The sequence below is a fragment of the Drosophila nasuta genome, chromosome 3 (genome assembly GCF_023558535.2).
Source record: "Drosophila nasuta strain 15112-1781.00 chromosome 3, ASM2355853v1, whole genome shotgun sequence".
Lineage (NCBI taxonomy): Eukaryota > Metazoa > Arthropoda > Insecta > Diptera > Drosophilidae > Drosophila > Drosophila nasuta.
In genome coordinates this window covers 26491483-26517763 of record NC_083457.1, presented here as the reverse complement: position 1 = coordinate 26517763, position 26281 = coordinate 26491483, and the positions used below count along the sequence as shown (strand labels likewise).

The window sequence follows — 26281 nt, the reverse complement described above, 5'->3', positions numbered from 1 at the left end:
ATTTTGCGGTATATTCATTTGGTAAATTTTAAAATTTATACCACTCTGATTTGCTTTTATATAAAATGAATAACGGATATCTCACAGTCGAGCACACCCGACTGTAGCTTTCTTGTTTTGTTGTCCTTTTATTATCAACATGGGTTCAACATGGCAGCAGAGCACAGACGGTTGACTATACATAGATATACAGCTGTAGCTGCGGGCCCAATTTGCATGGCAAGTGTTTTATTTTACACTGTGCAACGCGAGACGTTAATCGACATTTAACAAAGTCATTTGCATTTTAATGTTAATATTTTTGGGGTGTAGCCTTTTTTTATTTTTTGCTTGTTTATTTTTAGTACAACATTGGACGGGTTATATTTGCAACATTCTGGCTTTAACTCTTTATGGGTCTCGTTTTTATTTTTTCATTACAGGCGCCTTAGGAAGAGAAGCCAACTGCATCTTAAGCACTTAACTCCGTTTGCCAGCGAAATTGCTCCATATGTTGGGGAAATTTACATCGAATCATGTCCAGGTTTATCATCAATATTCGCGCCCTGTTACCGTAAAGAAAATCGTAAAGGTAAGTTCGCGATGTCCTCAATGTTTTCATAACTCTGCTCTGCTCTCTGTGTGTGTTCTTTTTTTCCTGCATATTTAATTCACAGATTTATTTATGTTGTTGCCTAAGTAAACACAATTAGCATAGCATCATGCATTAGGTATAATGCCTTCCAGGGTTAAAATCCTATGAGGCAATCACTCTTCATTTACATTGCGTTCAGTTTTTTTTTTTTTTGTTTCTGTTTTCTGTGTTTTTGTGTTTTTGTCATTCATAATTGGGTGCTGGGAGGTTCCGGGGGCTTTCTATTTGTCCTTTTCTGTTTGTTTTGTACATTTATTATTAACATGCCCACGCGTTGCGTTTTAAATGTAATATTTTTACTTACGTTTCCTTTCCATTTCTTTCACTTCAACTTCCACTTCCATTTGCTTTGCTGCTCGCTCCACTCTTAAAGTCTTCTTGCATGCCAGAGGGGATTGTTGCGAATGACACAAGCTTTAATATGCACAAGCTTTAAAAGCAAAACATCTTAGGGTAAAACAGTCATTCAATTATATTATTTACAAGCTTTTGCTGATGTCACCGAGTCTTTAGTATTTAATTAAAGCATTTTGCAAGCTTTGCACAAAATGGTTTCGAGAGCACGTTTTACGCATGCATGATTAAAATAGTATTTAAAATGAAATCAAAAAAATATAGTTTATCGAACATAATTATATTTTTCTTTTTCGCCCTCTTCATTCCCCTTCGCAAGAACCCTGTGAATTGTGCTCATTAAATAGAAATCAAATTGCCAGGATTATTCTTGACTAGACAGCGTTATCATCATTAACAACAGCAACTGCAACTGCGACAGCAAACGTGACAGAACTTTGGAGTGTGTTTCTACTTCATCGGTTTCGTTCTTTTCGAATATACATATATATATCTATATCTTCTGTGTATGTGTGCGTCCCTGTGCGTCCATAGCGGACTATGTTGAAACCAAAACGATTGGCCAAACAGAAGCCCAAAGCAAAACCGGTAAGTTCAATCAAAATCTTCACACCTCTCAATCACATAACATAAATCAAAATTACAATAACTCAACCAATCAAAAAAAAAGGAAAAAAAGAAGAAAAATACTTACTTTTTAACCTCTCTTCTCTAAATCTGTAAAATTTCCTCAATCTATCCAATCTATCGAGTAGCTTTCTATCTTCTTCCCCCATAAAATGATATAACGCATATGTTATTATTTTTCGCTTAACTCCTTCCTGAATCTTTCTCCGCTAACTGCTACATTGACTGACTGCCAAACTGCTTTGTTGCGAAAGCAAAAAGAAAATTAATCACATTAAAAATGAAGGAAAAGTCAACGCTTTAATTATAAAGCGTTTGCTTTTTCCATTTCTTTACGTTAAATATTTGCTATTTTTCTACTATTTCAATCTATGGTTGCCCAACTTTTTGGCACTGGCCTTGAACAACTTTATAATGAAACAGCATCAAAGTTTTAAGTAGAAAAACTATTTGCGAATTGTAGCTTAGTTGCGTTTTTGTACTTAGTTGGCTGCCTGCCTTGCATATCAAAAATATTTATACGTAGATTGCTTTTAAAATAAATATTAATTATCGTAATTAAGTATGATTCTGATTCTGTTGATCGTTTATTCAATTTATTAAGAGTATGCCAAATGGTAAGCCTAAAAGTATGCACTCAATTTGTTGAACGCGTGGGCGTTCTATATTTTTTTTCTTACAGTTTTTTGTTTCTCTTTTGGGTTATCTTTTCTTATCAGTGACTCCCGCTGCTGCTGCTTCTGCTTATCTGCGCTGAGCTGCAGCTGTGACGTCACCGGACAAGAAATATGAGTAATTGCAAGACGAACTTTAAATTGCTTAAAGTTGTGGGGGGTCATGATATCAACATTATTATAACAGTTGCCGGCTTTTATGATGTACATTAAAAGTTTTGTGAGCGCGCCCACAAGTCCAAAAGTTTTATAATGAAGTTTTTTTTCTCAGCGATCGCAAAAAGAGAGCAACAGATTAAGAGCGAGAGAGAGAGTGAGCAAGCGTGTGACTAAACAAGACAACAAGCGCGAGCAGATGTTGCCTTGAGGTAAACGAATAGAGAATGCTCTTATAATCTACTGAGTTATTAATTATGAAAGATAATTATATATTTTTAAAATTTTTATTTTTGGCATTTACACTACTGGCCAACATTTGAAACCCTACGATTTTTTTGTCGCGGTAAACTTTTCTAATTAAAATAATAACAAAAATTTAATAGAAATTTAAAATTTAAATATGTACAAATTTAAAATAACTTGTTGATTATATCTTGCCAAATTGTTGCGTTCTTATTACTTTGAGTAGCAGTGTAGATGATTAGAGATGTATTGCTGTGATCGATTCATGACTAAGTTACTTAGCGCATTGCAGAGCATTTGTACTGACTCCCTCTCTCCCTTTCTCACGCGTTTGGTCGCTCTCTCATTTGTTGTTATGCTCAGTTGACTATCTGCTCGAGTGAGTTTTTATCTGCGTTGTTGTCTCTTGTCATTCGTCTGATTGCTTGACATTCGATTTTATATGTACGATGTGTGTGTGTATGTTTGTATGTGTGTGTGTACTCGTGTGATTATTTGCGCTTTTAATTGACACAGTTTGAGCGCTTTGGAAAAAAACTTTACTCGTACTCAGTGTACAACGCGACTTTGACGCCGCCATGTGAGAGTTGTGTGTTCTTTTCTTCTTTCTTGGTAGAACGCGCGCGTCATTTACATTATTTTTTGTTGTTGTTTATGCTCTGCAAAAAATCGGTTGTTTTGTTTTTTCGTTACTTGATCATTTTATGTTTACGTCAAGTGTATTAGAAAAGTGTAATATATTTGGTTTGTTTGACTGCTGCTAATTGGCCGTTGACTGCAGATGTTACAACCACAACGACAACAACAAGAACAGAGGCGACAACAACTGCAGCTTGACCATGTACTTTGAGACCAATTGGGTGTTTGTAAGTAAAACCCTTAAAATACCATCTTAATTGGTAATTAATGTGTTTTAATTGGCTTGTTTGTATTAAGTTGAAGCGAGTTCCATTTGAGTTGAATTGAAGTGCATTCGTCTTGTTGTTGCTCGTTCGCTATTGTTATTAATCAGCAGCTATTTATTTTCGACTCCCTCTCTCTCTCGCTCACGTTCATACTCACTTGCTGTTCTAAACAAAGAGAGGGAGAGCGAGAGATGGTGAGTGGTTGCTCTCGCTCTTGTGCTCATTGATTACAGTTTGTTATTGGAAAATGTGTTTATGAAGCGAATCGCTTTAAGGCTGTTCACGAAAAAAACAAAAAGAAAAAAGCGAGTGCAATCAATGCATCAATAAAATAGATGCAGCACTTCATCAGACACGCCAGCTTCTATATCAATTTTCCACTTTGGCGATTTACTGCGATGGCCCCGTCGACAACAGGTAAACTGCCAACTGCCAACAGCTCTAAGGTAAAAAGGTAACAAACAGCTGCTGCTGTAACAAGAACAACAACAACAACAGCTGTAGCTGCAGCTGCAACTTATTGTTGTGCTTGCTGCTGCTGCCGATGCTGTTGCAAAAGTCGCTCTGTTTGTCAAGGGCCTGTGGGCAAAAAGTTGGTTTACATTATTCTCGAACAGGATCGCTTTGATGCAGATATTAAATGCAATTTTGTGTTTGCCTTTCTGCCAAGCTGCACTCTTCGTTCAGTTCAATAAAATGCAAGCAAAACTTACGGGTGTGGGTGTGTGTGTGTGGCAAGGCGTGGCAAGGATTCAACTTTATCCTGCGCTGCGTTGCCAAGCAGCCAACAAATTGAAGCTGCATTGTGGATTAAAGTTTTTGTTGCGCCAAGCACGAAAAAAGGGCAGACGTTGCAGCTAATTTCCAAAGTGTAATTAAAAATATTTGATCTAGCGTCAACTTTATTTCAAATTACTAAAAAAAACTTTTGGATTTATTTGTTTTGCGGCATAGATTTAATTGGGGTTCCAGGTTATTTCTTTTGCGGTTGTTCTCCATAAACAAATTTGTTGATGTCCATCCCCCGCAATAAAATTAATATTCATTGACAAGGCAGGTGGAACTGACAATTTAATTGGTAGCCATATTCAAATGAACAAACACGCCTGTGTGTGTGTGTATAATAATCATATGAGGATTCAACGAGTCCCAATTGCATTCGCAGTGCAAATGTTCATGAAAATTGTTTCCGTTTTACTATTTGGATGCATTGTGCACATTGGCATAAAATTGCTAATTGGGTTTTTGGCAATTTCCGCAAAAATTCGTGAATTGCAGCGAACATTCGAATAATTCCAGCAATATGCATTTCATAATTCGACAAATAAAGCGTTAATCAACTGTCCGTTCGGTTAGATTTAATAACAAGCAATATGTTGATATATCCATTATATCACTTTCGATTTCATTCAAGTGCATAATATTTCCAGCTGAACTCACATTCGTTTTCAGCATGTCAATGCTTTTAGTTTAATGGGCATGTCATCGGGGAGCTTTAAGGTAATAATACTTCATGTATGAGGAGGCTTTTTGACAGTGCCGTAAAGTGGACACACTCGATTCCCTATGCGTGTGGGGTATATTAGTTTAATTTCAAATTTAATTACATTTAATGTTTTGTAGCATAAAAGCAGGGTCGAAGCAGTGAAGCGAATGAACGGGGCAACCATCAATTACATCAATATTAGATCAACATTTTGTGTGCAGACAAACTTATTAAACATTTAATGAAATTCCAAATATTGAATTACGTTTTGCCAGTGCTTGTGTGGTTAGTTTGTTTGCGGTGAAACTGTGATATGACCGCAACGATGTGCTTGCCTTGCGGTTACCTAAATGCCCAACTTTGTGGTGACTAAAAGTCTTTTTCTGACAGAGAGAGAGAGCACTCACCTGGTCAACGAGTGAATGTTGCAGTGCAACAGTTTTTATTTTTATTTGTATTTTTTTTTGTGCGACTGCACTCAGACAAAACCACAGTCACATTTCATCTGTGGCAATGAAATGTGAACTTGTTGACTGCCTGAGTGGCTTAAGAGGGGGCGGGGCTCAGTGTCTGTCTATGTATGTGTGTATGCCATGGCACTCCCACACAATTTTAGATTTGATCAACAAGGACATCACGACATCACACCACACCACACCACAGCACACATGACAAATATTTGTGTGTGTGTGTGTCTGTGTGGGAGTTTGTGGTTTTGCATGTTCGAGAGCTACTTTTGTTTTTACAGTTGCGTTGCTTCCAAAGGCAACTAACATTTTGTAGTGCATACTTTTAGGCTTAGCCATGGCTAACAGCAATTTATTAAATTTTACTCTTTAAATTTTCAGACAATTATTACCTTTTACCCAAAAGTGTTCTACAAATATATATCCATATTTATTTTTATTAAATCAATCAATCATAAAATATATAGCTACAGCTACAGTTACGGTTACAGCTGCAAAGTGGTCTGGTAGTAAGTCCGTCTCAACGAAATGCATCAGTTAAAAGTTGCCCCTGATCATAATAATACAAACATATAATGCGATACTAATAGAACATAGTAGTATGTGAAACGCTCCCAACTAATTTTACAACAATAATATTTTTCTTCTATTTACAAACATTTGCTTTGCACACAACACAAACAAACACCAAAAATCTCCTCTGAACACACAATAAAACATCGCCTCTTCTACTCAACTATATATACATATATATGCTCTATATATTCACTACACTTTACTTTCCCTACACGAAAATTGGTTGTTAATTTTGATGACATAATAACACACTTATTACAACTTCTTTATGCATTAATTTTTTTATTACATTATATTTTTTTCCATATGTATTTTTTTTTACACTTTACGCCACCAAAAAAAAACCACACTCACAAAACGAACATTAAAATTGTGTGAAAACAACTGATGCACTTTTTTGTGTGTTTTCGCTGAATTCAATTACAAAACTACTCTGCGTTAATGCACAAAACTGATTTTGAAATACACGCGATTCAACAACAATTACATTATGATAAACATGCGTGTTACATTCAAAAATATATATACAAAATTAAAATTAATATGTATATGTGTACACACACGCAAAACTTTTGTATTTAAAACCAAACAAAATTATGAATAATGTCAAACACACACGTAAAAACGTTAAAAAATACAAAAAAAAAAGATACCATGGGGACTGAAAAAAATCTGTTGGGGTCTGATAAATATAACTGTGCCCAGGGTAAGCTATCAACGTCCAACTTCAAACTATAATTTTGCAAATATGCGCAATTAATTAATTGTTTTATGTTGTTCGTTACTCTTGTTGTTATTTTGTTCTTTTGTTTAGCCATTAACACACATTTGTTTATTTGTATCGCATATAATATCAATCAGAAATGAATTCCATTTCATTTCGCTTAAGGTTTTTGAGTAATGCTTTCGTAAATTTGTGTATATTGTATATTGTATATTTGTGCAAAAAACCAAAAATCCAAATGCAATTTGTAATTTTGTTGTGTTGTGTTGTGCTGTTGTTCACTTTTGCATTGAATAATTACTTTCTCAGCATGTTTCTCTGATTGAAATTCTGGTTATGTAAATATTTTGGCAAAGAGCAAAGGTTGCAATTTAATATTTAAGCACAAGTTTGAAATAGAATATTTTCTTAACTTGAATCTTACTTGAATTGAATTACATGTTTTTTGATTAGCAAAATGCCAAAATTTGATTAGATGATAGTTGCAGTATTATTTTGCAGTAATTAAACTAATGAAATGCTATAGCATTGATTGTCATTTGTGCATTGTGCTATCAATTATGTTGAGCACAAACGTAGGCAGTCAAGTGGCATGTAATCAAATGCCCATGTGCATTCAGAGAATCATTAATGAGAATGCATTCACAGTTTTGAGCAGCTGAGCAGTTGAGTTGTTTGCCAAGTTGGTTGAAATTTAAATTTGAAACTGCTTTCGCCTTTCGCAAATGGCATTAAATGACCTCCTAAAGGACTCGACGAGATCCGGACACAAGCTAAATTGATTTGTTGCACTCGAGTGCACCGCAGCAAAACTGTCGTCGTACACAGTGCAAAAAGTCGAGGGCGAAAGGAAGGTGTTATTGAGGTGTTGACGAACAGACCTTTACCTTCAACCGGTTCACACTTGTCGCTCGACTATTTTTAGCTGTGTAACGAGCTTGGCATATCTAATCTTATCGCTTGCTCTCACTTTGTGTCTCTCTCTGTCTCTCCCCTAAATATACGCTTTGAATAACAAGAGGCAAATCTGGCCGGTTAACCGCATCTAACCAGCATCCGATGCGTGTCAGTTGAGATTTGCCAGCCGGTTGCATTAGTAGTACTTCACTAGATGCCTGTAGAGATGTTGCAATTAAATGCAACTGCTAATTAATTGCATCCCAAAAACTTTGTTGGAAACAACTCGCATAATGGTTATCGATTCACCAGTTGTGGCACAAAAATATCTGCGCCGCGTCTCGAAAGATTTCTCGACAGTGCGTCGCTATAGCAACACTCCAGGCTCGTTATCCCTGGAAAATTCCATAGCCACCGCCACCGATGGAGCCGAGGATCTGCCCAGCACCCCGCGTGGTATTCGAAAGCGGCAACGGATGCGCAAACGTTCCTCGGTATCGTCGACGCTATCGAAAGTTTTAATACTCAATGTGCGTGATTTGCTGAAGGCGCATGCCAACTGCGAGCCACCAGCAACAGAGGTACTCGAAACTATACTCTGAGTGTTTATTTAGAATCAGAAGTGGGACAGGCAGATGCAGATGGAGGAGGAGGAAATCACAGTTGGCTCTTGTGTGCTCCTCAATTGTTTTGCCATGGCAAACTGTTGCATTTTCTACCAACTTTGAGAGCCCTCAAATCGGGCTTAGATTGAGTTTTGCGAGAGAATAGTTTTTCCCTTAACATACTTACTTATTGCGCAAGTTTCGTTTCGTTTCGTATCGTTTTTTCTCTGGCTTCATTTTGTTTTATTTTTGTTATACTTGGGAAGTATTTTGCATGGCTTTGCTTGGTGTTTGTAACTGCGATAATACTTAGTTAAAGTTGATTATACGTAAAGTTTCGATTTGATGTTGCCATATTTTTTATACCAAAGCCTTAAGCATGTATCCATGGTTATTCAATTGGTTGTAAATGGTAAATACCGATTTCTTTGTTCAACTTTAAATAAGTTTCTGCTTTATGAAATAAATGTGTAAGCTACAAAAGAAACATTTTATTTGTGGAGGTTCAATTATTATATAAATTGTGTAATTTTGTTTAATATACGAAATAGGTATTTATGTTATTTGTAGTGGTGCGAAAAAAAGAATTTATTAATATATTATTCGGTAGTATTTTTTTTAGAGAACAACAAAATTCTGCTGATTAAAGTATTATCTAGTAATATTGATTTTGTTTATCGTTAAAATATACTGCTAATTAAAATACTACTCAGTACTATTTATAACGTGTAACATTAAAAAATACTGCTGATTACCCAGTAGTATTTATTTTTAAACCAGTAAAAAATGCTAATGATTAATATAATATCCATGAGTGTTTGTTGTGTAGAAAAAGAAAAGAAAATACTTCCAATTAAAATATTCAGTACTTTTTACTTTGTTTAACACAAAAAAAATACTGTTGTTTAAAATAGTATCTAGTATTATTTATTTTGTAGAACAGAAAAAAAATATTGCTGCTTAAAATACTATCTAAATAAGTTTATAAATTGATCGTTTTCATGTATATTTTTTTCCCTTGGCAATATATAATTATTTTCTGTAGCACTCTTTAAACCTACAATAGCAATAATAGCAACAACAATGCAGTGGCACACATGAATTCACTCATAAACTGCGACTATAATGTTTTTCTATACTATTTTGTAGATGATATTATTTCGGTTCCTTGAGTATTTTCCACTCTAGCTGTACTTTAAATATATATATACATACTATGTATGATAAAAAATAATGATAAAGGTCTTTAATGGCAAAAAAAAAGAAAAACGCGATTTAACATTCAAAATGTTTTATGTACATAAAATGTAATTAGCTTTTCGATTTCATTTGTCTTAAACTGAAAACTAATCGATTTATTTCTACCATTTCTTAACGTTTATTTTGTGTTGTCCAAAAAAAAAACCAAAAACAAAAAAAGCATCAGCCCCGAAGTTGGATCGAGACCAATTTTCAGAAACGCGAGTGCATCAAATTCATCCCATGCCCAAAGGACGATACAAAGTAAGTGCCATCCTGCCAAATCCAATTGCATTAATTTACTAATTAAGCCAGTGAAGTGCATCTGATGTGGCCACCCCGTAAAACCGATGGCTTTGCTAGGTTAGCCCCACAACAGCATCACAGCATCACAGCAGCTGCAGCCTGGATCAAACTTTTGACCCAGTTTTTTGCGTATCAAACAAGTGAAGAATGAAAAAAAAAAATACAAAAAAAACGAACTCAACGCCTGATGCAGTGAGGCGGCACATCTATTTGCCCTAGTTTTTCGTAGAGAAAGAGGAGCAGCGCGTTGTGTATTTAGTTTCATTTTTGGCGTTGGCATTTTATTGTTTATTATTGTGGCAGGCAGGCAGACAGACGGGCAGGCGGACAGGCGGTCGGCATCACCCCGCTGGCGTTGTCACGACGCCGCCTCGCTTACCAATTGAGATAAATGCGTTATAAACTTGGCAGCCTGTCTAACAAGAAACGTCTTCGTCTTCGCTTTTGCCTCCGCCCCTCAGTGTATAAGTTGCCTTAACTTAACTTGGCTTATTTGGGTGAAAGTTTTCAGTTACGTATATAACGCATACAGGCGCACACGGCTTTATGACGGCTTTATGACTTTCGACTCTCAACTCTCTGCTGACGTTCTTATCAGGCTTTTTGCTACTCAAATATTTGATTTCGGTTAGCAGTTGTTTCAGAGTTTTAACCCACACCCCCGCACTAGCATCAAATAATGTCAACCAGCTGTTGCCTGGGTTGCATGCAACCAATGAGACCTACATAACTGTGCAACTATTTTGATACATGCCACTCAACAGCAGTTCTCGCCTTGTTGCCAATTGTTGACTGGCCAAATCCATTAACGCCATGCTCCATAACCATCCTGTTGTTGGCCTCTGCCTTTTGTCTGTGTTTGCTGCTGACAAAATAAATTACTTTATTTACAAACACTCGCCGAGTGTGCTCGACATTATTCATGGCTTAGTCTCGCCTCAGTGGCGTGATAGGCACGTGTTGCATGTGCCACCAAACAATAGCGAATGTAAGAGGGCATATTTGATGTGGCAGAGGGTTAAGGTTTTGTCTGGCAGAGACTTGACTTGCTTTGTTTTGATAAGCTGTTGCTCATTAGTTACATTTTAATTCAGCTATCTCAGTTGGAGGAGTAAACATTATGTAAAAACATTTGTAGTTGTTTATTTAACGTACAAGTAGATATAGTAAATCTCTATAGTTTGCACAAACATTTTAAAGTATAAATAATTAATCCAGCCAAAGTGAAAAATGTTTTTTTGAGTTGTCAATATGTTGATATTTTAATCTGTTTAATAGATGTGCCTTTAGCCATATTTAACATAACCACCGATGATCTAGACAAAGTGTTTCCGGTTAAATGACTGCTTTTATGAGGCATCGAATTTTGTTTTATTAAATATTTATGCAGAACATATATTTTGGAAAACAAAGTGTGTGAGTTGTGTATTATTTGAAATTTATTGCCATTTGTAGAGGAAAAACGCTTGAGCAAACGCTGGCATGAAAATTCTGTCAGAAGAGAAATACAGACAAGCCCCTTGACAGCGACAAGCACACGCACAACACACACACACACACACACACCTGGAATTGTGACAGGCTTCTACAAAATCAACAACTGAAATGGCAAGAGAGATAGAGAGAGAGAGAGACAGAGTGGAATAAAGTCTCTTGCACAACAACGAGCAGCACAAAAGAGACGCACATGCATAAATAAATAACAGTTTATTCGACACGTGAGATTTGCCTGGACATTGATGAGCGTGTGTGTAGGTGTAGGCGTGTGCGTGTGCGTGAGAGTGTGTGCGTGTTTACTTACACATATCGCTGGCAGTTAGTCAAGTGTCATTTATACCGTATACGAACGTATGTATATTGACCATAAATCAACACCTCAAACCCAAAAATAGTCAACTAATTTGCCAACAAATATATGTATATCTCTACATTTAATGCTTTAATTTGCAGTAGCTTTATTCAATTATTTTTTATTGATATTTATTGAATTAAGCAGCAAACTGTGCGTTTATTTAATTACACGCCAGATAACGTATAATTGAATAGTCTAAATGCGAATGTGTGTTTCCTTTTTTTTTGTTTTTTTATATTTATCAACACAGATGTTGCTGCGGCCAGGCACAGATCACACATCAGACGATTGCAGGCATCGAGAGTGGTTCGCCAGGTGATTTGTGGCTGCCCACGAAGCACACGCGTCCACAGCCCACAGATGCTTATGGCACCATTGAGTTTCAAGGTGGCGCACATCCAACAAAAGCGCAGGTGAGTTCATTAGTTACAAATGCGAGCTTCCCACTGGTTACTTAGAGGAAAGGTCACTTGCCACGTGCCACGTGCCCTGACCACGTGCCACATTTAAAGTAAATTTGTTTTAGTGCCTCTCTCTGACTCTCTCTGAGTTGGTATCTCTTGAGTTTGACTTCTTCTAGTCGGCAATAACTTTGACTTTGACTAAGATGCCCCAAAATACTTACACTCTATCTCTCTGTGCGTATATATTTTTTGCGAGTTTAGTATGTGCGTCTGTCATTCGATACAAGACCGGAGCTGCTGGTACAGCTATTCACAAAGGAATGGAATCTGGAATTGCCAAAACTTTTGATCACCGTGCAGGGAGGCAAAGCCAACTTTGATTTGCAGGCAAAGCTGAAAAAGGTGAGCGAACTGAAGAAGTCGAAGAAGTATTTTTTTTTTGAGGGGAAAGTTTTTTATACCAAGTGTCGTATTTCACACGCTAATTGAATGGCTTTGACTTTTGGATCTGAAAATGATTTCTTCGCTTTTGCAGGAGATACGCAAAGGACTTTTGAAGGCAGCGAAAACGACAGGCGCTTGGATATTCACCGGCGGTACCAATACGGGTGAGTTTTTCATTTAAGTTTTATGACAGACACTACAAGTTTTATGGCTCAGCATTAACCAGAAATACAAGAGGGGAAAAAAAAACAAGTGCCAAAGTTAAATAAGTTTCATAAAAGTAAGCAAATATAATGAAACGCAGTGCCCGCAAATACGCAAGTGGGGCACTCAGTTGAAAATTAAATAAATAAAAATCCCAAGCGGAAATCGCGCAGCCAAGTGATTGCACAGTTATTTGCTTCTTTCCTTTCCTTCCTTTTTTCCACTTTCTGTGTGTATGTGTATGGGAGCACTAACATATTTAAATACCCTAACAAAAGGACATCTCTTGGCCACTCTGCAATCTTTAAACAATCATTAAAGTATATTTAATTTGTCAAACTAGCTTATGTTTAATTGTGGTTTAGTCTATGTAATTAAAGCAAAAATCCTTATAAATATTTGAGCCTTAGAACAATGCTGTGAGGGTATGAAAAAAGACTGCTGTGCCATGGCTTCGTTTTCTTCAAGAATATTGTCCTTTTTTTTGTCGTTTCTCTTTTGTGCTTCGTCTGTTATTACATTTTAGACACGCTCCCAGACTCCCAGACATTCACTTGCCCTCTTGTATAGGCAAGCAAAAAAACTAAACTTAAATGAAAGTGAATGTCAAGGTACTTGGGCTTAAAAAAAAACACCAAAAACATGGAAGAGCGTGCTCAACTGTGAGATACCCGCTACAAAACAGTGCGGTATTAAATTATACCAAACTAAAGGGTACTATTATAAAATATATATTTTTGGTATATCGATGTACTACTGGAATATCATTAAAATATATATAACTAATATACCGATAAAATTCTAAAATATACCACAAGCTATATTTGATATATAACTATACCACAACATTTAAAATAACTTCTAGAATACAAAATATTCGAGATTATCAGCCAAAGCAATTAAGATGTGAATTCAGCATTAGTCATATAAAATATACCAATAAATTGAACCAAAAATATACTAAAATATGTCAAAAACTTTATATAGTATATAGATATACTAACACATTTACAATATACTATAGAATAGAAAACATTCAAGATTATCAATCTAAGCATTTTTAGCTCGAATTCAGTTTCCGTTTTTGGTCATATAAATTTATTAGGAGCCATAAAATCTGTAGTTATTCTTGTAAGCTCTAGCTTTAAAATTATTCTTGCCATTCAGAATTGGCCACAAAGTTATAACACTCTTCTACTCAATGTGTAGCGGGTATAAAAAACAGAACAAAACTTATTTATTTCGGTCATTGTTGCTGGCACTGAATTGTATTTTTTTGGCTGTTGTCTTTTTTGGTTTTTAGGCGTCACCAAACAAGTCGGCGATGCGCTGCTCCTGGAGGGACAACAACGCACCGGACGTGTGGTCAGCATCGGTATTGCGCCCTGGGGCATTGTGGAGCGCAATCATGAGCTTCTGGGCCACAATCGTGAGGTGCCCTGCCACAGTATTAGTTCACCGAGGCAAGTGTGTGGTGGCAAAGTGAAACCGCAATCAAAAGAAGTTTTTAATGCATATTTGATGAAGTTAACATTGGAGGACGAAGCGCACCTGTTGCACTTGCCATGCAAAGTGAACTCACATCAAATATTTATGGCTGTCACTTGATGTGTTGCAATTGCTTGCTTGATTTGATTTATATATTATACGTATTGTATGTTTTCAGATCGAAATTGGCTGTGCTCAACAATCGACATGCGTATTTTCTGCTAGTCGACAATGGAACCCAAGCAAAATATGGTGCCGAATTGATTTTGCGACGCAAACTGGAGAAATTCATATCCAATTTAAAGCTACATCCGTGTAAGTTGATGGCTTAAAGATGCCGTATTTGTATTCACAAAACATAATGTTTTTGTGTTGGTTTTATTTTTATTATTATCGTTGTTGTACGACGCATTGTTAGCATTTTGATTGGACCAGACAGTTTAGTCCTAATTGACTTTCACCTTTTATTGCACGTTTAACATAATTTATTTATGCCTAAGTACTTATTCGCTTTGCTCTCTTCTCTTTGCAGTTACACATTCCAGTACGCCGGTCGTCTGTCTGGTGATTGAGGGCGGTACGAACACGATACGTGCTGTCCTCGAGTACGTAACGGACTCTCCGCCAGTGCCAGTTGTTGTTTGCGATGGCTCTGGTCGTGCGGCTGACCTCCTGGCCTTTGTGCACAAGTAAGTTTAAACGTTTTGTTTGGCCCCATGATTTCCACAGTTTCCGGCCTCAAATGCATTGAATGAAGGCCAGGCTGCGCAGCCTATGAGAAGTAGTAGACAATTTGCTTGACTTATCAACTTAATTAATGAGCGACCGCAGTTTGTATAAAATTTAATTAGGAACGTGTTCTGTTTCATCAGAACGCACGCACAACGCACGTCTGTCTCCTTTGCCATGTCCTTTCCTTATTTAATTTGCGGTGCTGCCGTTGCTCGTTGTTGTTCCTTGATATTGTTATTAGTGGTGCTGTTCCTGCTGCTCTTGACTGAACCTGCGACTGAGACTGAGGCTCAAAGCTTCAGGCAGTCAAATGCGTCGACAGCGTCGAGTTCATTAAGTACACGACATTTAGCAAATTATTTAAATTCAGTCAGAAAGCAGCCCAGCAACAACAACAGCCACAACAACAACGACATCAAAATGTATCCCACAATATTACGCATACGCAATGTGTAACCCATTGACAATGTGTGTGTTTGTTTGAACAAAAACTTTTTGTGTGTTTTGTTTTGTTTTGTTTACCTTACAATTTTGTGCCTTTGCCTTTCGAACTGCTCTATTTAATTTAATGTGTTTAATTAGACAGCATAATTGTGGCAACATCTGCCACTGTCTCTTTAATATCTCAACTGATGTGTCTGTCGTCTCTCCCGGACTTTAGATATGCATCGGATGGCGAGGAGCAACCCGTATTAGAGTCCATGCGAGACTATCTCATCGGCACCATACAGAAGACTTTCGAAGTGGGCCTGGATCAGGCCGAGAAGCTGTATCAGGAGCTTTTGCAATGCACACGCAACAAGAATTTGGTAAGCATCCGGCTCTTGATTAATTATTTGGCAAATTCAAAAGTGTGTAAAAAGGTTTTTAATAGCTTATGATTTTTGGGAAACAAAAGATGTGATGAAATTGATTTTACTTTCACTTTTTGCAACTAACATCTTAACCCGTAATCTGAGCTCAGCGAAATTCACTAAATTTCTCAATACACTTGAATGAATTCTAAAGGTTGATGACACAGCAGAGCAGAGTAGCAGCTAAAATGTTATGCAAAAGACTCTGCTTGTTTACATATTGAATAAGCAGCATTAGTTTTGCATTGAAATCATTAATTATGCCAAGAGTACACAAAGAATGTTTGAAAAGCATACACCAGGGATTGCTGTCAAGGACTCGCAGTAGCAGCAATTAAAAGCACATAAAGTACGCACACACACACATACATACATAGGAGAAACTCTTTATAAGTTGAGTTTAAGATTCAAATTGAAATTAGAGGTAAACTTTTCAATCACTTAAGACTTTCACGCGCACAGATTTAAATATTTAATTAGGACTGGTCGTGGATTGGTCGTCTGTCGCTCAGTTAATTGTAAGGTTAACATAGAGACCGAGAGAGTGCTGAGAAAATAATTAGCCTACAAAATTAAATTGAACGTGTAATGAATTTTAAATCACCTCGCGCAGACATTTAGCTATTTCTAGTCAACAATTTTGACGAATTTCGTTCGTTATTTGGTGTGGCACACAACCAAATAGCATTTCATCGTTATTAAGATTTTAATTGGTTTTCGAAGACGAGGGCAACATCCGTCTCCTCAAATGGTATTCCCTTGGGTCTTTAGCAAACAATATTTTTGCGTACGTAGAGCACAGTTCACATTAAGCGGTACTTAAGGTTTTTTCCTTTGCCCATTATTATTTTTGCTTCACCGGCAGATTACTGTATTCCGCATACAAGAGAAACCCGAAGGCGAGGCACAGGAGCTAGATCAGACCATCTTAACGGCGCTCTTCAAGTCCCAGCATCTCAGTCCACCGGAGCAATTGAGTTTGGCATTGACATGGAATCGTGTGGACATAGCGCGAAGCGAGATATTTGTCTACGGCCAGGAATGGCCAAATGGTAGGCAAAAAAAAATTGTAGAAAATCCAAAACTCACTTTGGGCTTTCCATTCAGTAGTATCGCATAATTTTGCACAAAATACTCTCTTCAATTATTTTTATTGTAATTTGGCTGCGCATTCCCTTAGGCGCTCTGGATGAGGCAATGATGCAGGCACTCGAACATGATAGAATCGATTTTGTCAAATTACTTTTGGAGAATGGTGTCTCGATGAAGAAATTTTTAACAATACCACGCCTTGAGGAACTCTACAATACAAAACACGGTCCAGCCAATACATTAGGGTGAGTAAATGAAACATCACCGGGGATAAAAAAAAGTAAAAGTAAAAAACGAGCTCAGCATCGTTTTATCTGCTACCAACTTTTACACAAATATTCTCTACATATATGTGCTGAATTTATTTGTGTATGAGTGAGTGGCTTTGTCTGTCTGTTTGTCCGTTTGTTTGTGTATTTGTGTTTTTCTATTTCCTTTCGGCAACCTTTTTTGCCTCCAATTGCAGTTACATATTGCGCGATGTGCGTCCGCATATACCCAAGGGCTACATTTACACCCTGCACGACATTGGCCTTGTCATCAATAAACTAATGGGCGGCGCCTATCGGTGAGTACAGTTCATCCCACACACATAAACACCCACACACATGCAGTAGCGAACACGTGCTGCGCTCAAAAGTATGCCACGAAAAGGGCAGACAGCGAATTTACTCACTGCTATTTAAATACACTGCAATTGCGGGTACTCCTGATAACTTATCTAATTCGTGGGCATTATAGAAATGTAAATATATTATGTAAAATGTCAGAAATGACTGTAAAGTATGATTATTAAATTAAAAAGTTTTAGAATGTGCTGCGAATTTATTCAGCTCTTTTATTATCTAGTTTGTGTGCATTACAAATATGTACTTATATTATTTACATTTACTTTATGCAGCTTAAGCATGATTATTAAATTCAATTTGTAAAAATACAGCGAATTTACTTACAACTTTTGAATACACTGCATTTGCTCTGTACTCTTAATAATTAATCTCGCTTGTGGACATTAACAAAATGTATTTATGTTTATGTAAAGCAGATCTAAAATGATTTGAAAGTTAAATGTGTACAATAATAATGTGCCATTTGTGTCATAAAAAAAATTCTATCAATAAAATAAAAATTCTAAAATATGTCAAGGTCTGTATGGAAATCCTGTGTACCATAATTGCACAATATCTTATAATACAAAAAAATCGAGATTATCAAGCAAAGCAATAAAATGATTTTTAAATGAAATGTGTACAATACATAGACAACAAAGCTCTTTAAGATCTGATATAACAACTATATTTACTGCAGTACAAACAACTTTCATAAATTCCATTGTCTTAGAATAGGCAAGGAATTTAGTCAGTTATAATTATTATTATAGTCTAGTTTGTGTAAATTGTTGAAATGACTAAGTTATTTATGTTTAGTTCAAATGCTCAAAATTGATTATCAAATAAAATTTGTATAATAGACGGCAAATTTAACCTTTGCTAATATATTTATATTTGCTGCAGTGCACAAATTATAATTAAATTTAATAGTTTTTAGAATAGCCAGCAAATTTTCTCAGTGATATTATTCCACTGCTCACTCGCAAACCAATCTAGTTAGTGTGCATTATTTTCAACATTTATTTATTGCATTGCAAAAATAAGATTATCAAATTAAATTGTTTTAGCTTATTTGCAATAAACAACACAAAGAATGCACTTTTCTTTTGTGATGTTAGGCAGTTAAATCGCATTAAAACTTGAAGTTTTGAGAGACTTTCCTGTTAGAGCAACAAACATTATAATAAGCAATAAAAACTTGAATTTTCAGCAGACACTTTTTATGGTATAAACGATTATAAAAGAACAAATTTTTAATAGACACACAGTTTTTATTAAAATATTGAGAATTTAGTTATTCTTTTTATGGTATAAACGATTATTAAAGAAAACATTTAAAATAGAAAGATTTGCATTAAAGACTTTAACTTTTAATGTGCACTTTTATAGTTTAGGATGTTATTATTAAAAACTTGCATTTTTTGGTAGGAAATGAAAGGATTCTATTACATTTTTGTACAATTAAATCGAGCTCATTTCCATTTCTTGTTACCTAATTCTATGAAGCGCAACCAGCTACACATTTTATGATAAAATGTCAGCAGCATTCACTCATTGTGGCTGCTCTTCTTCATCTAAACCACAATGGGCTGGCACTAAACTTTAGCTTCTCAGCAACAGAAGGTGAAACATTAGAAGAGTAAAAAGTTTTGTGTGTGTTTTTTTTTGGTTGTCAGAAATATTTTTGTGAAAGGTTAGCAAAATGAGCTGAGAGCTGTCGTAAATTCCAAGCGAAAAACATTCAAAAACAGAGCGAGCGACAAACTCGACATCAAAGTGGTGGTGATCATCTTTTGGTAAAGTACAATATAAAAACGCTTGGCAATTAAAAGTAACGGTAACAGAATTACCCCAAATGGTCAGTGGGAGGTCAGCTGAGTCCAGCAGCAGCAGCAGAAGCAGACAGTGGGTGGCAATCCTTTAAAAGGAGGAGGGACTGTGCAAATTAGTTTATCACTGCAACGCTTTCAGTTTATGTCTGTGTTTTTAACTTTGGCCCAACCATAAAAATTGTTGCCAAAAGTCTGAGTGCCGCACGTGGGCGAGAACGTGGCCTGGTTATGTCATGGACTTGACTCTTTCCTCCCTCCTTTCCTCTGCTTGCCTCTGCGTTGGTGTGGCATGCCGCCTTTAACTTATTGCCGGATTAAATTTGATGCGCTCGACACGACACCGTCGTCGTTGTCGTCGTTGTCGTGGTGGAAAATTTGTATATGAAAATGTAATCAGTTTGCACAAGTTGTTGCTCTTCTTGTGTGCGCTTGTCTTGGGCAAACAAGTGAAAAAAGCACGCGGTTCAAAAAGTCAAAGACTCTACACAGAAAAAAAGGACCCTCGCCAGCAGAAAAGGCGTCTGTAATTATGCCACATTATCATTTTGGCCAGCGAAGCGAATAACGTTGCGGCTTTAATTTAGTTACCGCGGCTTTTGCGGCCGCTTTGTACCAAGCTTAGATATCTTTAAATATTGTTCTCCCGCTTGGCAGCTGCAAATTGTCTAAAGTTCCATGTATCAATTGACGAAATTTAATTAAATTTTCAAGCTGCTCAATATTTCAGTTTACACACAATGTAAATTGTACAAGAACGGCAACAAGTGATGTGAATAAATTTGGCGAAACTAACTAAATAAATTGCCTGCTGCTTTTGGCACTTTCGTTTAACTGCTTTTGCCCTTTTTTTTTGTCTGCATGAGGCCTACGGCTTGATATTCTCATTGATGTTATTCAGCTAGACAAACTACTTAATTTAATGTTACTCCAATGCTCTTTGTCCTTTGCCCGTTTGTGTGTATGTGTGTGTGTGAATATTCCTTGTGGAACTGCGAGTGGGTGCAAAAGCTTCAATCAAAGGTCGCACAAGCTATCTGACAAATGGCCATCTAAACGTTGTTCACTGTCTGCAAAATCGGCATCGAAGCTGCTGTTGTTTAGATTAAATTACGGTTCTTGCTTTTTTGGTCTTTTCTCGGTTCGCTGCCTTACTTACCGACAACTACCTTCGATGTTGTTTATTTGGTGTATTTGTTTGTCATTCCCCATTCTGTTGTTTTTCTTGTTGTTGTTGTTGTTATCGTTGCTGTTGGGCAACTGTTTTTTGTTTTTGGGGAACTGCTGCCTGTTGTTGGATGCCATTGTCTAGACATTTTCAATGCTGTCGTCAGCAACAGGCAACAGGCAAAAGGCAGTGAAACCTGGCTCTAAAGAGCTGCCAATTTGTGCGTAATTAAAAGCGTTCAACTTTTTGATTTGCCTTGGCATAAAATTTGAATTGATTTGCCAACGGGCCAACTCAATTGTCGCACGTTTATGTGTCATAAATTATTTACGGCAATTGTTCCATTCTTTTGTTTTTATTCTTTCCTTTTCCCCTTGAAAAGCTCCATTTAATTGCGCTCTCGTTAAACACAAGCAACAACAACAACAACATCTGCTTAAAAGCAAAACGATTTATTTGACTTGAGTAAAATAAAATATCCGTTTGCAGACATAATAAATAAATTTCAGGTCATAAAATAGTCTATTAATTGGACTGCTGCAATTTGCAAATTGAAAACGATAGATAGCAAACACTTTTAAATTCCTTTCAAACAGCTGTTGGATATTTCGCTAGTGACGAAGCAACAAAAATATTCACAAACACTGGATGAAAATCACTTAAGCCGCTTCGGCCTGCTAGAGAGCACAACAAACAGAAAATATGATAAACGACAGAAGCAAAAGAGCACGAATAAATGCTGCGCGAAAAAGCTTAGCAAATAAATAAAGAACCAAAATTTAAATGAAAATAAAAAACAAGTAAGCAAGTGTGCTCGACTGTGAGATACCCGCTTCCCATTTGCAATAAAACCATATTCTACAAATATACCCCAAAACTAAAATATACCTCGACTGTGAGATACCCGCTTCCCATTTGTAATAAAACGATATTCTACAAATATACCCCAAAACTAAAATATACCGAAGCCTATACTTCGTATATAGATATTTTGCTAAATTCAAAATATACAATTCAAATCTGATCGCAATAAAATTTTCAGGAATCATAAATACTTTATCACTGAATCATAATTACTTAGTTAAACTCTAGTTTCAGATTAAAATTGATATTCGATATGTTTGAAACAAACTTTACAAGATACAACTTTACAAGCTGAAAAATTATATCTATCTATTATAGTCTTTGAAATCTAGGTGTTCATACCGTCAGGCAGACAAACGGACATGACTATATCGTCCCAGCTGTTGACGATGATCAAGACTATATATATTTTATAGTTTCCTGGCGGTACAAACTTATAATACACTTCTACTCTATGGGTAGCGGGTATACGAAATAAAAACAGCGAAAAGCAGACGCATTTCTCTGCTAGCCATCTTATGATTATTTGATTTGCCTAAATGCAAATTTTTTTTTTGGGAGTAATAAAATTGCTTTACTTTGTGGCGGCATAATAAACCAGTCAGTCAGTCAGTCAGTGAATCCGACAGTTAGACAGTCGTTTTATTCAACATTCTCGTTACGCATTGCAGATCCTATTACACGCGCCGCAAATTTCGTCCAATCTATGCGAAGGTGATGAACAGCTATGCAAATGCTTGTCGCAAGTCCTCGACATATCAATATCAACGCTATGCGGGTGCCAATTCGCTTAGCCTGGTCACAGGACTTCTGCCATTCACCACCGAAATGGCTCTCTTCGAGTTTCCATTCAACGAGCTGCTGGTGAGTGAGATTTTTGTTGTAATAAATCGCGCACGATTTTCTGGCCAATTCCAAGTAAGCTCACTCTTACCACTTGTTATAGATCTGGGCAGTGCTAACAAAGCGTCAGCAAATGGCGCTGCTGATGTGGACACATGGCGAGGAGGCGTTGGCCAAATCGCTGGTTGCCTGCAAGCTGTACAAAGCGATGGCTCACGAGGCGGCCGAGGATGATTTGGACACCGAAATCTATGAGGAGTTGCGTTCCTATGCAAAAGAGTTTGAGAGCAAAGGTGAGTGGAGTGTGATGCAATTTAATTTGGCTGATGGCACTACAATTTCGTTCGTCATTCGCTTCTCCAATTAATGAGTTCTTCTTCTGCTGACCTTTTGCGGTTAACTAATTGCCTTTTGGGTTGTCGTTTTTGCGGTTGTCGTTTTGGTTATGTGTTGTGGCAGGCAACAAACTGTTGGACTTTAGCTATCGACAGGACGCAGAGAAGGCACAACGTTTGCTCACCTGCGAACTGCACTCGTGGTCCAATCAAAGCTGTCTCTCCCTCGCCGTGGCAGCCAACCATCGTGCTCTACTCGCCCATCCCTGCAGTCAGGTCATTCTGGCAGATCTCTGGATGGGCGGACTGCGAACACGCAAGAATACTAATTTCAAGGTGCGTTTTGTGAAGCTTCTCTCCTGCTGATTGATTAAACTGTTTTTGTGTTGCCACCTGACAGGTAATTTTGGGGCTAATCATGCCGTTATACATCAGGCAATTGGACTTCAAGTCGAAGGAGGAGCTGCAACAGATGCCCCAGACGGAGGAGGAGCATTTGGAGAATCAAAATCTCGACAATGACGATTCAGATCGTTCGCAGCCCGATGCGGAGGTAAGTTCCACAATTGTCAATTGATTGCAATTTTATCCTTAAGTGTATCCGAAATTTTCTTTAAATTGATTTTTTATTTTATTGCTAATTTCTAACCAAGTGTTTTGTTTATAAATTTTATTTGTAATTACGATAAATATTTCAGCTAAGCTAAAAATATAATTATTATATATACAGAGCATTACTCATACTTACTACTACTACTGCTACTATATATATATATATATTTGCTATTCATACCTAACAATATGCCCTACCAAAAAAAAAAACTACTACCCACTCTATATTTGTTTTAGAATGCCCTTTTAAAAGCCAAAAGATCCATTTCCTTGAGATATAGGATGGGCGCGGGCAGTAATAATCGCGACAAGGTAGTAAAAAAAAATGTCAACAGATACAAAGAAACAAAAACAAAACAAAACAAAATAATATGAAATCAACATTACTCGAAACATAACATATGTGTACCTATCTATCTATCTATGTATTCGTTTATATACTTACTATACTTATTCGCATATGTTACTTGATGTGCTTTCCACAGTCTGTTTTGTCTGTCGGTTTCGTTTCTGTTATCTCTGTTTCCTATTCCCTCCTTCGATCTACTCTACTCTACTTATATATCTCCGTTTTTATGTACCAATCTAATTATGTGTAACGACATTACTTTAATTTATGGCATCACATTTGTAAGGTATTGTGTATTTAGTTGATTTTTATTGATTTTTCTTGGCAATCCGTCAATTGGTCAGTTATTTTTGGTCAAGTCAGGCGAGGCAACACGCACACACCCACACACACACACACCAACACACGCACACTCGATTTAATGTTTAATTAATTAAATAGATATTGCAGTTGGTTTAGTTTTACTTTTGATCTAACATACACAGTCCCCGTCTTCTCTGCCTCTTTCTACTTTCTCTCTCTCTCTCTCTTTGCGTTCTCTTGTCTCATTCTCTGTATTCTATATACGATGCAAAATGAATCGCGTCAAAGAGCAAATTAATACAAGTTGAAAAGAGCTCACCATCTTTTCACAGTGTTAGGAACTCAACAGATGTAAGTCTTCAACTACTTCCACATAGAGCAAATGCCAAAACACTTCAACCACACATCCACTTGAACATATGGATTCAATCTCAACTGCTTTCAATGCACAACACACACACACACATATTCAGTTCAACTTTTTGTTTTAAGTTCCATATTAAGTGCGAATGACCATTAGCTATTTAATAATCATAATATTAATGGCAGTCAGTGTCCCAAGGCTTAAGGCTTCATTTAAAGTTCAATTAAGTAATAATCTTAATGGGCACACAGGCACCCTCACATACACACACACACAGAGCAATGTATATACTCTCCTCAATCCCATCTTCCCTCTCTAGACTCCTACTTGAGGGTCTATCAAACTGTTTGCTTGTGTTGTGCTGCCAGCTCTGAAGAGGAAATCTCTGCATTTGCGCAAATATTGTTTTTCACTTACACACAGAGAGGCCTTTAAACTCACTCCCACACATTCACATAGTTATATACACATACTCATATATGCTAAATTGAATTCTATGACAGCCGTTGAAAATCCTTTAATCAGAAAATCAAATTAACATCCATTGAACTAGCTGAATGGATTTCTCTTCTCTCCTCCCTTTTTTTTTGTTTTTGAGTTCTACTTTTCGTTGCAGTTTTGTGTTGTAATATTGTATCTACTACACTATAAACACGAATTGTTGTGAAATGCATGTGTAAAAATTGATAAAGCATATAGTTATTTAATGCATTAAGTGTGTGTCTTTTGTGTGCGCGCGTGTGTGTGTGTGTGTAAATAGATTTGCAAACATTCATCGAAACAATTCTTAAGTTTATTCACACGCATTTTTATAGACTTCATTTAGCGAGTAATAAACTTATAAACACACACAACAAGAATAAGAAAAAGCAAAGCATAAATACGTAAACGTGAATTGTTATTTATTTAAAATGCGATCTATGTGCCCCCCCTCAACCTGTTGCAGGCTCTATTGGCGGATACTTATTCAGTGCGCGATACAAAAGTACACGAAAATGGAAAAGTGAGTAGATTCACAACTACATACAAATCGAAACAACACTCTCTCAGACTCAGACAACAACACACACACGAACATATACTAGTACAAGTATTACACTTCATTTCATTGAGAACTTTGAATTGAATGCGCTACAAATTTCTTTATCTACATATATTGGTAAACTTTTCATAATACTTTTCATTTGTGTGTGGCAGCCAATTAAAACAAAAAAAAAAACAATTATAAATAAATTACAAATGTATTGTCTAGCACAATTATAAATAAAACGATTTTTAGCAGTTGCGATCACATGCATATATTTAGATATGTGTGTGCGCATACGTTACGCATACGTCCCGTAGTCCTGCTCCCGTTTCCCCCGGTTTTTAGCTGAGTGAAAAGTGCTGCTGTAAAAAGAAAACATATGACAAAACATATGATCAATAAATTTTCGTTCCATTTACTTACTCTCTTACCTCTCACATGTTAAATATTATTTTTAAATACACACACTCTCAATTTACTCGCTCAGTTATCAAAATATACTACTTCACATAGACAAAACCAATACCAAAAAAAAAGTATGTTACTCGTACTCGTATCGTATCAATTTTGCAGGTTAATCTCACTGCTGGAGCGGAAGAAGCACCCTCCAAAGTTAGTTGAACCCCAAGTTTATAGTTTATTTCATTTAGAAATTTTCGTTTCTAGTATTTCATATTTTCACCTCTACATTATTTATTTCAATTCGATATGTAAATATGCTAATACAAATACAAATTTGTCTATCTAGCTGTCTAGTTTCAATCGATATCGATATGAGTTGGGTTAGATTTGCTTTTGATGCTTTCCATATATCAACTAAAATATAAAATAGTATTACTTGAATTTTGTTGTACAGTTATTGCAGCCTAGCATAAGCATAAGTATTGTAGTATTCATAGTTAATTACAGATGTTTATGCAAAATGCCACCATAAAAACCACCAACAAAAAATACAAATTTTTGATTGCTACGTTTTTCTGCATGTTTCACTTGCTTATTGAGAGGCTTTA

At 36.5% G+C, this 26281-nt stretch overlaps 1 protein-coding gene across 23 annotated transcripts in view; it reads left to right on the top strand.

Annotated features, from left to right (window-relative positions):
* The window catches only part of LOC132793008 (transient receptor potential cation channel trpm), a 60067-nt gene that overhangs the window by 19829 nt on the left and 13957 nt on the right, over positions 1–26281 (top strand). For 2 of the 23 annotated variants that reach the window (XM_060802578.1, XM_060802577.1), the window contains exons 3-21: positions 423–571; positions 9772–9854; positions 11999–12161; positions 12414–12554; positions 12688–12760; positions 14104–14263; positions 14467–14603; positions 14821–14977; positions 15682–15829; positions 16740–16926; positions 17055–17211; positions 17433–17534; positions 22110–22302; positions 22385–22574; positions 22741–22952; positions 23017–23169; positions 23466–23540; positions 25191–25247; positions 25845–25883. In XM_060802578.1, coding sequence (XP_060658561.1) covers positions 491–571; positions 9772–9854; positions 11999–12161; positions 12414–12554; positions 12688–12760; positions 14104–14263; positions 14467–14603; positions 14821–14977; positions 15682–15829; positions 16740–16926; positions 17055–17211; positions 17433–17534; positions 22110–22302; positions 22385–22574; positions 22741–22952; positions 23017–23169; positions 23466–23540; positions 25191–25247; positions 25845–25883 — 2508 coding nt within the window. In that variant the 5' untranslated portion in view covers positions 423–490. Of the gene's footprint in view, positions 1–422; positions 572–1307; positions 1577–3254; positions 3558–6774; positions 6832–7908; positions 8328–9771; positions 9855–11998; positions 12162–12413; positions 12555–12687; positions 12761–14103; positions 14264–14466; positions 14604–14820; positions 14978–15681; positions 15830–16739; positions 16927–17054; positions 17212–17432; positions 17535–22109; positions 22303–22384; positions 22575–22740; positions 22953–23016; positions 23170–23465; positions 23541–24168; positions 24232–25190; positions 25248–25844; positions 25884–26281 lie in introns of those variants that run through there. The other 21 variants (XM_060802575.1, XM_060802580.1, XM_060802579.1 and 18 more) reach the window with 21 other exon arrangements.